The 16,914-nt window shown below is 35.5% G+C and overlaps 2 protein-coding genes across 2 annotated transcripts in view; one reads left to right on the top strand and one right to left on the bottom strand.

Moving 5' to 3' along the window:
* Nucleotides 1–15,500, top strand: part of LOC105255648 — a 58,082-nt gene extending 42,582 nt beyond the window's left edge. The window contains exons 2-3 of the mRNA XM_025414787.1: nucleotides 13,577–13,852; nucleotides 14,587–15,500. Of these exons, the coding sequence (XP_025270572.1) occupies nucleotides 13,577–13,852; nucleotides 14,587–15,255 (945 nt within the window). The 3' untranslated portion in view covers nucleotides 15,256–15,500. The remainder of the gene's footprint in view (nucleotides 1–13,576; nucleotides 13,853–14,586) is intronic.
* Nucleotides 5,683–7,107, bottom strand: LOC105255639 (tetra-peptide repeat homeobox protein 1). The gene is made up of 2 exons (XM_011265052.3): nucleotides 7,005–7,107; nucleotides 5,683–6,483 (listed from the first exon to the last, which is right to left on the bottom strand). The coding sequence occupies exons 1-2, from the start codon at nucleotides 7,068–7,070 to the stop codon at nucleotides 5,791–5,793; spliced, it is 759 nt and encodes a 252-aa protein (XP_011263354.1). The 5' UTR covers nucleotides 7,071–7,107; the 3' UTR covers nucleotides 5,683–5,790.
* Nucleotides 15,501–16,914: the final 1,414 nt, after the last annotated feature.

The following is a 16,914-nucleotide window of genomic DNA, read 5'->3' as shown; positions in this document are numbered from 1 at the left end:
ATTAATACACTCATTTTAGTGCTATCCCTACAGGTGTCGTTTCCCTCAGCAGCATCTCTTTTTCTCTTCAGGCACATTTGGAACTCGGATATTCTCCAATATTGTTCATATTTGCAAATCCGTCTGAGGTTAATGCTCCAAACCATTATTCTGCAAACTTTACGAAATTTTCCTTTAACAAAAACAAGAAATCTCTATATATATTATAACATTATATTTCATATTGTGGGGTTATAATAGCTTTCAAACTTCGCGATTAAGACCTGATAAATACGGATTGTTTGAAGTTACTGAAGCGTCAACTTCAGATTCCATACACAAAAGGCGCAACTTGAGATATATTCTCTTATAAGGAGTCTGATATTACAATATTCACATAGATTATATTTACAATGTAGGACGTAAACGGATTACAATGTCTTCGAATCAAGCTATCGGGTGTTCCAAATTCCCGTTTGGTTATCGATTCAACAGAACATTGTCTCGAGATATCGGCCGTTACTGCAGCAGCTGTGGTGAGCCCCGTGAAATCGAGCGATCGCACATTACGCGTCCATTAACATGAAGCTGCTAGTATGAACCAGGCTTAATGTATGATTTATGCTTGTGTAAAGCCTGGAAGCCGCAGATCGTAGCTACAAAGGCAGAAGCCATTGTCGCGTTGTACATATTGTACATAAATGACAGAAACGGTTGTTACTTAACATGCTCATGAAAGAGTCGTTTCTGTAAACCACTTGTTTATCTGTTTCGTATACTTTTATACATTTGCGAAAGAGCAGTTATATTGGATAGAGAGGAAAAAGGAGATCGATTTTATATTGTTATTACTCGTTATTATTCGAATAAGGGGGACAATAAGAGATATCAAGAGAAACAGATTTAAAGTTTTTTCTGCATAATCTATGCAGAAAAAACGCCTATATTGTAACTTGAATAAGAAGATAAAAAACCATCAGTAAGCTCACTTGAATAACCATTTCACTTTATAACTGGTGTTCAATACCCCTGAACAGAATGCAAATGAAGCGAGAATAGAAAGGAAGAAATACAGCGAGAAAAAGACAGAAGCAAAAAGTACGTGATAGGAAGTAAAAACACGAAAGAAAAGGACAAAGGCGAAAAGTTTAGTAGGCTAGAAGAAAGAGAGAGCATAGACTTGTAATAATTGTACTATTATAGTTATGTAAACAGGTTCGTTTATGATACAGCGGAAGTTAACGGTACAGTCTTAAGGCAGGCTTCCCAGTCGACGTCTCATTAGTTGCGATAGAAAGGAGGAAGGAGGAAAGAGGAGAGCATAGAAAGAAGACGAAGAGCGCGACCTCAATGTATGTATGTATAAGTGCTGATTTTAAATCGATCGGGTTTTAATACTTGTTTTATTACTTCACACAGTGTTCTTTTTCTCTTCGTTGTTTTTTGTCTCTCCAGCGATAACAAGCGAAGCATGTTTAAAACGCGAGAATGTATTTTTTGTTGCAAAATTTAAATCAGAGATAAATAGTTTAACAAGAAGGAAAAGAAAGAAAAAGAAGGAAGAACATATGTAAAGGTCGATGCTACACAAATGTTATAAAAGGATACAAGAGGATCAGAATATGCTAATTTGAAAATCCGTAACGTTATATACAAACGAAACCAAAGCAGAACAGAAGAAAAAAAAAGAAAAGAAAGAACTTAAAATTTATATCACTAATTCATTAACAAATCGTTCTTCAATTGCGATAAACTTTGCAATAGTAATTGATAATAATTTGTCATTAGTCATATAAATAATTGATACATAAGTAACTAATTGTGTTGATAGCAAATTGGCTTTTATTAGCTTCAATGAGCATTTATTAAATTGAAAACATACATATAAAACAAAAATCATTAGCTTGAAAATAAAATTATCCATTTAATTTGTTTTCTCTCTCGTTATATATAAAAATGTTTATTGGTATTTTTAAGTTTCAAATGTCATTTTATATAAATATGAAATGTATAAAGTAATAATAAATTTAAAAATATTTACTTGTTTATGAATAACATTATATATAATTATTAAATATATATTAAATATCTAATTCCGATAGATGAATAAACTCCTATTTAAACTCTAATAATATTAATTTGAAAGGTTATATTTATCTTTACAAAATGTAAACACATCCTACGAGAAAGCAGAAGAAAATGGACAGTCTCAAAAGATAATGGAATATTTGCTTTGAAACGCGAAATAAAGATATAACAAAACGAGAGAGAGAGAGAGAGAGAGAGAGAGAGAGAGAGAGAGAGAGAGAGAGATAGAGAGAGAGAATCTTTAGGATCATATTTCTTGATTTACGTCTGCATAAACACCAACTTGAAGTAAAACGTAGACATTATTACAAGACTATGTCATCAAAGTAAAGGTAACATTGAAACTAAAGAGAACGCTGTGAATATTTGCTAATGTGGCAACATATATGAGGAATGTTATACTATGTATTTAATTACGTATCATGTATTTTGCATAATGGCATTAATCTTTCTAAAACATATTATGTTGTTTACATTGTTTATATTGTTTATAAATTGTTTATAAATAAGTGAAAATTTTACATTTATTTTCGTATTTAAAATAGCCGAAAAAATACATTGTATTTATATAAAAATCATGAAGTAGCTTTTGTCTTTTAATTCTCATTAATTTATCAAGTGATAAATTATTACGTAATTTATCACTTTTGCTTCGTATTATTATGCGAGTTCTCTATTAGATTGCATTTAGAGCGCACTTACTTCAATGCATGTCTAACGAAATGTACATTAACGGTCGCTAGTTCCTTACGCGGTTTCACCGAAGCGAGATTGCGGCATACACGGTATAATGCAGTTCTATCCTCATAAAGTAGAAAATTACTTACTAATTGCCCAAGACTATAATGTAATAAAATTTGAAAGAAATTTAAAAAGGAAGAAGAATATTTTATCTTTGAATTTCAAAAAATTGCTTTTATGGGAATTACTTTTTGATTTGCTGTCTCTAATTCACATTAAAATTAATAAAATAATTTCTTTATTTAAAAAAAATATATAACGAATCAGTTATATACATTTTCTTAATATAAAATTTTGCTTTACCATAAAATAAACAAATCTTCGTTAGATACCAATGGCGAATATGCAGTAGGAAATGTAAGAATAATATTTCTCTCGAACAGAAAGAAATGGCGAATAGAATAGAAAGTGCAATAATACATCTTATCTTGGTACATATAATATATCTTATCTTGATAAGATTTATATAGTGTTATATTTTTTAATGATTATTATATTTTTATACTTTATATATTGCATTATATTTTAAAATATCACATTTTAATTGTACTTTAATTTATTGTATTATACTGAAATCTTAAATTTTCATCACCTTGACTCATAAACGCATAGATCAGTTCATTTCACGAGTACAACGAAATTAAAGTTTCTCTAGTCAATTACAATGTCTTACGTCAAACAACAAGTATCGACGGAAAACTCTGTGCTCTCTATGGACGAACCCATTTCAACGCGGGGGACACGTAACTAACGAACCGTGAGAGTAAATGGCGATGTTTAAAGCGCCGGATGTTCGTGGCGATGTCGTTAGATTGACGAGACGTCGTGACGCCTCCCGTCGCGCTTGCGTTCTTCTCGCATTGAAAAGAACATCTTTCTTCTGTCTTTTCCTTCGACAAGGCACCTCAAGACATCTGTTCCATTAATTTGATTCAATGACGAATCAGCGATATAATATAAATTGCATATCTCATATTCTGCAAATTGCAAATTGCAAATACTAGAATTTTCATTATCTATCATTTTTTCACATATAAAATAAATTTTCTAGAAAAAGAACGATTTTAAAAATGAAATCAAAGGAATTTTAATTTAATGTGACCTTATTTACAATATTTCGTATTTTATATTGCAACAATTTAATAAAATTAATCCGGTTCTGCCAGTTCAGCTAATTACTTATGTTTCTAGTACGCTCAAATTTCTTAGAAATTTATCACATACACGTATAAAGAAAATTCCAAACGTTCCTCATTACAAGGAACGTTTGAAATTCTATGATATTCAACTGAAAAGACGTAAGACCAGAAGTAAGAGATTCGTAAATTGAATTTATAATTCATTTCAGGATAAGGATTGCATAGGATGCGCATTGCATATGAAAAATTATGGATATTGAATCTTCTCTTTCCTTCGTTAACGGCAACATACAATAATGATTACGCATAGAAGATTCAGGAGTTCCTAACAGGGGCAAATTACAATACCGATTCATGCACCGTTATAACGATTGCCTCGGGTCAACATAAGTTATTCATAGCTTGCCAAGATTCAGATCCCTAACAAGATATTGCAATTAATACGCGCTTACGTCGCGTTAAAAAATATTCAGAGCGTAAAATTTCATAAATGTGATCTGACATAACGTTGGATTGCGAGATTATCATCGAAGCTAGAAAAAAAAAGACATAAAACGATCAAGACATCGCATGTAACACCTATCTCTCTCCTCTTACGAATTGTAAATAAAAGTGATATCTAGGGTGCTCGCTGAGTGAGACGCCGCCATAAATTGCCAATACAGAATTGAATATCATCATTATGGATTTCGTTAACATGAAGGCGCTTTCTTACTTTCTTTTCATAATAGTTACGTAAGATCGATCGATCTATTTACGTAACGCTGATAGTCTCTGCCGTTGGCCGTTGAGAAATGTTACCGTCGAGGAAGTAGGATTACGGAAATCGCGTTCTCTTTCCGTTCGCGTAGCTCGTTTTCTCTCACCGAGAGAAATCTCCGCAGATTCTATGCTCGTGCACTCTCCGTATATGCTTGAATATGAATCGCCTAGGGCAAGTACTCGATATTATTTCTTCTGGCAACCTTGACTGTGGAATAATCTACCTTGCACGTCGGTTAAGCAAAACCTGACCGGTATGCGAGACGTATACTGATTTTAATATATAGCACCTGTATATAATTTGTGCAAACGTGTGTTTAACATTGATGTGAAATAATTTATATAAGAAAACATTTTAATGAGAGATTAGAAATCAAACACGCCAATTTTTTTTTTTAATATTTTACGGCTAAAAAAAATGACAAAAAAGAGATAAACATTGCCTACTGCATCTTATCTCTCGTCTCACTCACTTCTAATATTTTATCTTAATCACCAGATTACCCAATATTCTATCATAATCGTTAACTAGAGCGATAAGCTCTCCATCCATTTTAGATAGCGTAGTTGGAATCGTAACTGCCATATGATGATTGGTTCATACTTTCACATATCTCCTGGTAACCATATTGTAATATGTTCCGCTTAGTTTCACAGGAAGCAGTTAAGATTCCACTTATGTCGTGTACTTATGATAACTTGCAAGTATGTTACGTAAGATTTAACAAGCCAGTTTTACAGACGTTCGAATTTACAATTTATTTTTTGTCACACGCTATGATTGCACAATGTAAAGATAATGCAGGTAAATCGATGGAAATAAGCAAACAGTATATTTTCCAAAATAATACATCGAGAAAAATTATTTACGTTTGCTATGAAATAATTATATTTATATTTTGAGTTAATACTTTCACGCAGATAAAATAGATGTGGGAGGATAGGAAAAATTTCTTCGAGAAACAGAACACCGTATTAATAATTTAATATTTATTCTGCTAAGACAGCACGTGTGTAAAAAAAAGAACCGCAATTATTATATACAAGAGCATCGTTAGTATTAATTGACATCAGATCATCGTCAATGGTGCAGACTGATTTCATGTCCGCCACCATATCCGCCACCATATCCGCCTTCGAAACTACCACCGCCGAAACCGCCTCCGTGACCGCCTTCGTGTACCAGAACCGGGTACGATTCCTTGACGACGACCGGAACTTTGACGGGATACGGCACTTCCTTGTGCACGGGGTACGGTACTTTATAGGGAACGCTATAGGGAACAGGCACCTTGACGGGCACTTTAACGGGTACCTTGTAAGGTACCGGAACGGGTTTTTCGACAGGGACTGCCACGGTTTTCTCCACTGGAACCGGGTAAGGTTTCGGAACGTGATACGGTACCGGATTGTCTACCGGGATCTTCACCGGCACATGTACGGGCACCGGTACGCTCTTCTCGACGGTGTAGGGTACCGGAACCGGTACCGAGACTTCGCGATGAATCGTGATGCCGGAGATTCGTCCACCGTCACCTCCGCCGCCTCCGCCCCCTCCGCCGAAACCACCGCCAAATCCTCCGTCACCGCCGCCGAAGCCGCCAAAATCGTGTCCACCCAAACCGCCGCCAAAACCACCGTCATGACCCAGACTCAATTCCAGGCCGCGCTTGCTCTTGGTATCCTTTGAGTCGACGGCCTTCTCTTTGCTGTCGGCCTTCTTGATTTCAGTGGCCAAAGCCACCGTCGCCACAAGGGCGAGGAGCACGAGAATCTGCGAATAAACGTGCGTTATTAATTGCGGTCCTTTACCTTATCAACCTTAGAATTGACTGATCAATTTAGGAAGAGCTTTAAAAATATCGTTGGAAATGATAACAAAAATGCCTTGCGATAAAAAAGATATAAATAAAACAAAAAATAATAAAACAAAAAATATACATATATAATAAAAAAATTAAATGATAATCTATTATTATACAAACGTCGGCGCACTTTGCAAAATGTGAACGTAATATCTAATTAAATCTCCCATTATTTTTTTCTTTTTTTAGTAAGACTTTTTAATCTTTTAGGAAAACAAAAAATCTCACGTAACAAGAATTTGGACTTTAACACTGTGCGCGACGGCACCAGGAATACAACACAATGATTATCTCTAAAAGATCTCACGCCGTCAAATCCCGTGACGCTACCCTCTTATACATCGTTCATAATTCCCGTGCATAATTCTCCGTTCCGAGGCGAGGTCCTAAAGGGACCCCATGCGCCGCTCTATCAGCAACGCGAGCTCACCTGCGAAGTGCTCATGGTAGCCTTCGGGAGTGCACACTGAGATTGCATCGTACCAATCAGCGGCATATATACCGGCACTTTCGCCCACTGCTCGCTGGCCCACTCCACGGAAAATCGCGCTCGTCCGCGTCGGTCTTTCTTTAAGGTGAACAGAACGACCACCACCGCTCGGTAAGCCGTTTTCCCACGGGCTAACCGCCCCAGCGTGGCTGATTACTGCCGGATGCGCGGATACGGGCGGCGTAACATCGCCGCCCCGTCGTTCCAGGCTGTTCCAATCACTATTCCCCTCGCCGAGGAAGAATCGCAATTTCAGAGTTTGCGATCGATTCGACTTTTCTTTCGCGAGCCTTTCGATCTAATCCATGACTTTCTTTCCTTCTTTCTTCTTTCACCTCCACGGGGCAAAAACATCACGGCCATTGCTTCCTTTTTTGCTCGTACCTCGTAAATTTTACCGGATATAACGGCGGTCGTAGCTCCCAATGCGTTACGCAAGATAGAACTAGTTGCCTTACGCAGGGACAATTAGCGGACTCAATACTTATAAGCGAGCGGATAAAAAATATGTAAATTGGTACAATTGTGATTCGTAAAAAACAAAAAAATATTTTTCCAAGAAAGTCTCTAAAAATTACTTTAAAAAATTATTTTAATTGTCTATAATATTATAATTATAATAAAATATATTATAATTATTATAATAAAAATTTCAGAGGCTATATATATATATATATATATATATATATATATATAAAATACATATACGTAACAGCTTGTTTTTAGATGACTCGTAATACTTATGCTTTCCCCTGAAATAAACGGATGGTAATATGACGAAGGACGTTCGACTTAATTTGACGTTCGACTTAATTTGACGTCGTCGCGTAATCGCCTCGATAGAGATCTTAAATTTAATTCTACGATCTCGTCGGCACGTTTTCCTTGAGAAATGGTTTAGTGACACTCATAGAACGCCTCTCAAGCGGTTTAGGAGACGTAATTCGTATCGATATACTCGATTCGCCGAGCAATTAACTGCTACGACTCGGAAAAGACTCTTTGATATCGCATAACTCTCGCGAAAATTAAATCACATTAAAACATCTTCCTTAATTAATACATGACTGGCTTTACGAGCCACCTCATAAATCTAATTAAACGACAAAATTCATGTAGCGTAAAATGATAATGCGCGCGCAAGACGATGCGACGATTAGACTTTCTCCGTATGTCGCGGACACGTGCGCGCATTTTGTATCCCGGCATCATGCTCGATGCCCGTTTAATTAAAAAGTAAATTCGCAATGCGCGAAGGAAGTTGTTAAAGTATTACAATGCTTGGCAATAATGCAGTCGATGGTACACACGTTGATGATCGTCAAAGAGACAATGTGAAAATTTGCGCGAGCGTTTCAACACGCTCACTTATGAGGTAATCAACGCGCTATTGTTGTTTTTTCAGTTACCTTGTCCAGTTTATTTTGTAATATTTTATATAAATACATATATATGAAGGAATCGAAAGTTTTTCGATTGTCAGTCAACCGTGTCGTTAACGTAACGTGTGAATCATCTAATGTCGAAATAAAAGCGATATCTTTCCCATTTTTTTTGACACTCGGATACCGTTCTCGGATCTTACAAAGACATGTGCCACTGCTTAAAGTCATTCACGCGCAGCAACTTTTTATTAAAACTACTTTCATAATCGATTCACATGAATACTTTGGCATTAAACGTAACTCTCTTGTATCATTCCCACGTGGCATTTTATTGGCCACTAGATGAATCAACGTAATTTTAGGTAAACGCATTTAATGACGTCTTTGTAAAAGGTCTCACTTATATAATATTTTGTATAAAATAATCTAATAACTACGCAGTTACATGTTTCGTTGAATAAATCTGTATAATGATCATATAATTATAAGCTATATGGAGCGCAACACGCATATTAAATAAATATTCATATTTCGCACAAACCATCACAAAGTTTCGATACACGGTAAGCATTTGCATTATTCAGTAAACAATTGTTCCATGTATCGGTTAGTACGGATTTCGTTTAATGAGGATATGCTCATTACAAATTCATTTAATCGAGTTGGACTTTTATTTAATATGTTGAACTCTCAACTAGAATGCGCGTAAATTAAATAAATACAATATATATTGCATATAATGTGATAATCTTTACCTCTCTATAATTAGTCGATTAAAATCATAGTCCGCTTTAAATATATCTTTTACTTACATTTATATAATCGATTTAATCGTCTTTTTCTAAAACTGTGATTTAATGATATAAATATTAGACTTTATATATATATATATATATATATATATATATAATATATATAATAATATAATATTATAATACATATATCTATAGCACCTATGCCATATATGCCTCTCTATATTATACTTATATGTAATTTGCTAAACAAGAAAAATACGAGTAAAAGAGAAAGTAAATTTCTTATTCAATTGCATTTTTTTAATAGCTCAATAAAGTATTTTATATCCGGTACAATCTTTCTCTCAATAAGTTCTTGACTTATAAACTTACTTTTTAATCTATAATTTATACGATCAATTTTTGCTACTTTTTTACTTACAGCTTTTTAAAGTTAATTTTATTTTAACTTTTATTTTGACTTTTAATTTAAAGTCTCTTGTTTTATTTCTAAGAATAATAAATAAATATTCCTATTAGTGTATATATAATTTGACAAATAAATAAAAATAAAAAATTTAAGATATCTCGAAAGCTAATTATGTATAAGATTACATTACATGCATCTTTATTTATTGTATATTATTACATGTATATATATGTATATTATTACATGTACATTTATTAATTATAATTTGTTTTGCCATGCGTAATAGAAGAAATTGATTTAAACAAGCAAATATAAAAATGTATAACTAAAATCATATCAATACACTTGAAATATCCACTTTCCCGAAGAAACTAAAATAATTACGATACTGTTGAAGAGAGAGAAGGAGAGAGACAACGAAAAAACTAAAAATCTCTTTCATCTCTGTAGAGCGCAAATTATGTTTATGTTTGAAGGGTCGAGGATATTTCAGAAGCGGAAAGGACGTAACTAGAAAACGGTTTGATAAACACCTTGAGCGAGAACATCTATCCATATATTCATGAGAGCCGCGGTCTGGCCGACTCCAAAGCCTTTCCCATTATTGCATAAGGTTACACTTTGCGGTCGGTGAAGCAGAAATGCAGACTACGCGAAAATCCCGTCGACGACGCCTGTCCTCACCGTAGACAGTGCGCGAAAATCCGTCAGTGCACTTAGGGAGTATTTATGCTATTTCGTCGTCACCTCTTTCAATGATATAAAAAGTTTAAGCAACTTGAATGTCAAAAAAATACTTCAAGAAAGATAAGAATCGCAAATTGAAAGTTTGCTTCGCAGTCTCGGGACATTGCGGCTTTTCGCAATTGCAATCAATTTGCGTTTTACGCGAACGAGGCCGCCGAAAAAAAATTCCGTCCTGCGTAAATTAATAACGTGTGGACTCTATATTTTTCTAATGAACTCTGAAGGAGAGAGAAGGGAGAATATACGCAGATATTTAAGTTGACATTAGGCGCAGGTGCTCGCATGCAAAGGAATAATTTGCATATGGTGTACACGAGCTCGGCTTATTGCGCTGTGTGAGATCAAAAGCGGTTTTCGTGGCTTCGCGAAAAAGCACTTATATTAGTGATAAGAAGCATGTATCAAAATTTACATAATTGTAATCTACATAAATATTAAGAAATCGGTAGAAAATGTATCATCAATATAGCCACCTTCGATGTAAGCGTCTATCGCATGCATTGTATCCGGTAATAAAGATAATCGGTCAGTTCACTTCGCGAAGTTCCGTATACGTAATGTTAAGAAGTCACTACAATCGGTCGAACAGAAAAGAAAAAGAATAATAATAAAGGTTGAAGTTTTCACTGCGATAGATTTAATCTTAGTATTCTTATAGCGGCCTGTGAAAACAGCTTCCTGATATTATTCCTACTGCAGAGAAACTTTCGAGCGAATAACTTCGCAATTAAAATCATGCGGTTCGCGTATACGTAATTCCAAACATAATAACACTTCGCGCAAAGGCACTTATGACACAATAAGAGTACACAGAAAAGTTTAATTTGAGAAAGACTCAACTAACGCGTTATGAGAGCATCATATATTGCATTGCCACCCTTGAACGAATAAAAATATCAAAAACAAACCTCGTTAAAGTTATAGCCTTCGTGTTAGAATCATTTCAATATTGAACCGTTACTTTTAACATTAATATATCTAGAGCGTGCATCAAAGTAATACAATGTTTCTTCAATGATACTTATATTATTAATGCAAAATAAATGTACTGCATTTATTAACATGTATTACATTACATTTAACATGTATAACAAAGTATTACATTACGTTAAATGTACAATGTATTACATTACGTTAAATGTACAATGTATTACATTACCTTAATGTTATAAGATTAGTATATATACATATGGATATATACATATACTCATGGATATATACATATTAATAATATTATCTATCAATTGAATATCATGAATAGCATAATTATCATATGCATTTGCAGATATATCGTAATTCATTAATAATATATTGAAAAAAGTTATTTAAAGCGCTTAATTAAAACTTCACAACATGACGCACTTGTTAATCAATAATTACCAACTTACACGGATATATTGTCGCTGGTTGATGAAAATGCGCAGTAAATAGAGTAGAAACGACCGCAGAAAACTAGTCATCCCAGTGTCTTAACGCATGTCATTAATTAACAGATTTTCGCGCTTATATAACAAACCGATTAGATAACAATGAAGTTCATTATCGCGTATCAATTTATTTATCATTTAATGTTGTATATATGATTTATAACTTTCAACAATCTTTTCCGAAACAAAAATATTAAAAGAAAAGAATTTTTAATTAATTAGAGATAATCTCTCTGTTCCACAATATTCTATCCTCCTTCAATATCCTATAAAACTTTTAATTTATAAGAAAAAAATTTTTTGGACGTTCTGATATATTCGAAACTGTCAATTATCGGCTTTTGGCATAGCATGTCGACAAGCAGCAGCACGAGCAGATTGTGGTCTTCAGTGAATCACTATAAATTCATCAAAAACAATTTAATCCCCGAGTATAGGTCAAGTGAAAACCATCGCATACATCGTTCCCCCGATTTTCGTTGTAGGTCGACAACCAATCGAAAGGGAGGGAACGTTTGGCCTCTCGAAACACGCTCTATCCAAAGCTAGAAGTCAAATCAATATTTTCGGATTCAAATATGGAAATACAAATTCAAATGTATGGAAATTTATTCGTGCCGATAACTCTGATAAACCATGGATACGCGAATATTCTAACACCCTTCGAACCTGCCGAGATCGAAGTACAAAGTCATTCCGAGATTAACTGTACCCGGGGGAACTACCTATGATAAACCAAAAATCGCGCCATTGTTATATATCGAGCTTCTACGATACCGAGTTTCTACGTTCTCGGCCAGCTCAAAACCATTTCTAACATTCGTGAATTTTATCCGACCGCGTTAACGAGTTTCAACTTCTTAAAGCGATGATGATAGCGGTCAGCATCTTCAAATCATTCTTTTTAATTTCACGGCCAGTGATGATATTATCTTCTTCTCAGCGACAAATGTCACGGCGCATGAAACGGCGTAGGAAAGAGATAACACGCTGGTTGAACATGCTATGAGCATGGAAATGAGGCGAGGTATATTAAATTCGAAAGAGAGAAAAAAAGTTGGTACCAAATATAAATGTTCCAACGCGCTCGTATATTCGGACGATGAAGAGAAAAAAAGCGAGTAAGGAAAAGCATTTTCGTGTCATCAAAAAATTCCAATTCTTTGCCTCTTAAATTAATTAAGCTCTTAATATTGATGAAGCTTTCGGCAAACATGGAAACATAGAAAAGCATTGTTAATTAAATCAAATTAATAGACAAAAATCAATCATAAAATTGCATTATTTATCGCTGTAAATAATTTCAATGCATTGATTTGTTTTATAATTAAAAAGTTTTCGATTATACATAAGTAATATAAGATATATTAATAAATTTTTCCTGAAATCAAATATTAATTAGAATATTGAGAATAAAAAAATGGTTTGCTCATAAAGAAAACATGAAAACTAATTGAATATGCTTTGTATTTTAAGTTTGTACTTTTAATTCATAAAATTTTAAACCGTTTAACAAAAAATAGCATATATATTTAAAAATAGCATATTACTATATTTACTAATTAATCTTAAAATTTATTGATTTTTTTATAAACAATATTTTTTCAAGTTTTAAAATACATAAAACAAAAATATGTCTATATGTCGAATATCTATGTCGAATGAGAGTATATTTGATATTAACTAAAAGATACTACTCTATCGCTGAGTAAAAATTTAATATCACGTAAGTGTAGCGAATAATTCGGATTTTTTCCGCTTTGTGTTACAAAAATACGTTTCTGTCCAGAGTCAAACGAACTCGAAAAAACGCGACAAAACAATCCAGAAAAAAAAACGAAGAGAAAACAGTCGCGAAGACAAAGGCAGACGGAGAAAAGCATCGCCCACGACGGCGTTGTCTTCCTCTTCTCCTGTTGACTTCCTACCCGCCGACAATTTCATCGGCACGCTCGAGTTGCCCAGCGGGCAGAGCGTTGCGTCCCCTATAAAAGCGAGGGTAGACGATAGCGGTACCAGTGTGTGCTCACTACCGACCAACATGAACAGCACCGACAAGCTGAAAGTGAGTAGTTCCAGTAAGATAGCCGTTCGAATTACCGCTTATAGAAGCACGAGCCGTACATTCGGCCGAGTCGTGCAACACGCTGCAGTCTCTTACATATTTCTAAGCGCGATGACTCGTTTCCCACTAGATGTAATGAGTAGGCAGATTTTTATTTGCGGATTTGTACGTGACATACGACAGAAATTATTAAATATTCTCTTTGCATGTCCATTGTTTCAAAAAATATTGTCAGGATATAGAGAACGTTGCACCTCCAAAAATTTCAGAGAGATTAAATTTGTACAGTAATTATCCTCCGGATTTATCTAATAATAGTTATATTTTATTCTAAATTTTGAATCACTTTAAAAATATTTTAAAATATTTTTATTTTTTTTTAATCTCTGGGACAACTTTGAAAAATAGATTTAATGCTCTTGTCATTAAAAAATTTTTGCTAATATTGATTAAATAAAATTATAAAATTATAAAATTAATTTGTTTACATATTTAAAGACTTATATTATCTCATTTTACAAGACATTGAACTCGGATAAATCATTGATGCAAGATATACGATAAGACCTCTCATGAAATCTCATGTTAGCATTAGCAAAGCAAATTGCAACGAAGCCTATGCATGTCGCATGACGCTGTATCTCGTACTTCATACAATACAAATTCTAAGATCACATTTATCATTACGATTTACAAATTCAGAACAGGAACAAATATTTCCTTTCTTCCGGCAGATAATACTCTTATGCGGCCTAGTATTATCGGTCGTAGCTGAGAAGATCGAGGAGGCGAAGAAAACTGAATCCAGCGCTCAGCCAAAGGATGAAAAGTCAAAACGCGGATTGGAACTGAGCCTGGGCGATCACGGTGGTTTCGGGGGCGGTTTCGGAGGCGGTTTCGGCGATGGCGGATTCGGCGGTCACGGTGGTGGCGAGATAATTTCTACCGATCACATCAAAGCGGTGACAGTCACGAAGCATGTACCAGTACCGCATCCGTACCCCGTAGAGGTCACGAAGCATGTGCCCTATCCGGTAAAGGTGCCGGTCAAAGTACCCGTCGATCGCCCGTATCCGGTCCACGTACCGCAACCATACCCGGTAGAGGTCACGAAGCACGTGCCCTATCCGGTAGAGAAACCGGTGCCCTACCCAGTCAAGGTGCCCATAAAGGTACCCATCAAGGTGCCCTATCCAGTCAAGGTGCCAGTCAAGGTTCCGGTCGAAATAGCGAAACCAGTTCCCTATCCCGTCAAAGTACCTGTGGTCGTCAAAGAACCCTATCCCGTGGTCGTTAAAGGTCACGACGAAGGCGGCTTCGGCGGCGGATTCGGTGGTGGACATGACTTCGGCGGCAGTTTCGAGCTCGGCGGTGGTGGACACGATTTCGGCGGATATCATTGAGACAAAATTGTAGGAAGGAAGCAAGGACTTGCGTCGTCCTCTTTTGTCTCACGCTATGCGAGACGAGGAAGCTTTCGATCATCGAGAGATCGAGGAGCGACCGACAGAGCGATTACATCGTTCTAATAAAAAAAAAATAATAATAATGCGACGTATCAATATTCTATTTTATTGTGATCCCATCCTCGGATTGTACTATACACGCTGTAAATGTAAACACGAATAAAGTATTCTTTTGTACGTAACGATTGCTTATGAAACTAATATCGAGAGAGTATGAGGGAAGGCTTAAAGACGACGGGGAGTCTGACACGTTACGCGATTATATGAAGAATTGCGAGTGGAACTTTCACTCGTTGATATTACGCGAGTTGCGCCAAGAGAAATACACCTGTTTTTCCGTAAACGGTGTATGTACCACTGGAAAAACACAAGCGTAGGGATCGTTAAAGTAAATGCGTTGTAACGTTCAACGCGAGAGGGATAAGCGTAAGAAGTAAATGTCAAAGCGCGCGAAAATTGCGCGCCGAAGCGGCAAATATTCCCCTGCGAATGTCCTCTCGCCTCTCTCTTTAAATTAATCTCGCCTTTCGACACACGCATCATGCGCCACCATGCGCGACGTATGCGTGTAAGCTTGCGTCATAAGGATTCGATCAACGATCGTTAAGCCAATTGCGTCGTTTGATTTTTCAGCTGCATCGATAGTTTCTGAGACGTAGCGTATATATAATAAAAATCGCAAAAGAGTTATTGCTAAACATTATGCGATTGCGACACATCGTTGCTTACGCACTACCTTTACGACACTTATTTGATACTATCGGAATTAATCGACAGAAATATTCGTATGACGTACGGTGTCTTAGATAGTTGCTTTGCATTCGAGTTTGATTTAATTATGCGGTATATAACGTGTTCCGAAATACACGATTTTTATATATCTACTACGAATTCCTACTATGCAAACTAGTATGGAAATGATTCAATGAACACTTTCAATTTATATATGCTTCAAGGACAACCTGTGACTTGTAGGACCGGATGCAAAATGTTACCTCTCATTTTATTCGGTCACATATCTAATATAATATTATTATATGCAAAGGATTGACTAAATCAATCATGCCCTTAGAATGTCGTATTTCTCAATTAAATCGCTAATCTAATTGGGAATAATTCTGCTATAAAAATTCTATAGAATATTCTATGTGTAAAATGTAACTGAATTCAAATATCGTGTCGACATCGTCGAGATTAATAGACTTCCTCATACTTTTTTCCATAAAAGTTTCGCACGCACGCGAATAATGTCGCCATTGCGTTCGCTTTCGCGATTCCAAGTTTGTACCAGATCAAACTTTCCTTTCGTATTATGCGATACAATACACAGCACACACAGCGTCCATCTTATAGCTAGATAACTATGGTAATAGAACGCAAACCTAATTGCCTCCCACGGTAATAGACCTGTACCTTGGCTATACAAGTTCCTCCGACTACATACATCTTAGGTACCATTATGCACGATCCATTCTGCGGCGGCATGACTCGTCCCGACGATAGGATGTCTCGTTAATATGTGGTTACCGCGTAAAACAAGCCCGCCCAAGAGATACGAGACACACGAGAGACATTTACCTCCATCGTCGTCGACTT

The sequence above is a fragment of the Camponotus floridanus genome, unplaced genomic scaffold (genome assembly GCF_003227725.1).
Source record: "Camponotus floridanus strain SB8 unplaced genomic scaffold, Cflo_v7.5 scaffold9, whole genome shotgun sequence".
Lineage (NCBI taxonomy): Eukaryota > Metazoa > Arthropoda > Insecta > Hymenoptera > Formicidae > Camponotus > Camponotus floridanus.
The sequence above is the reverse complement of the archived record's forward strand: the minus strand, read 5'-3'. Positions and strand labels throughout refer to the sequence as shown.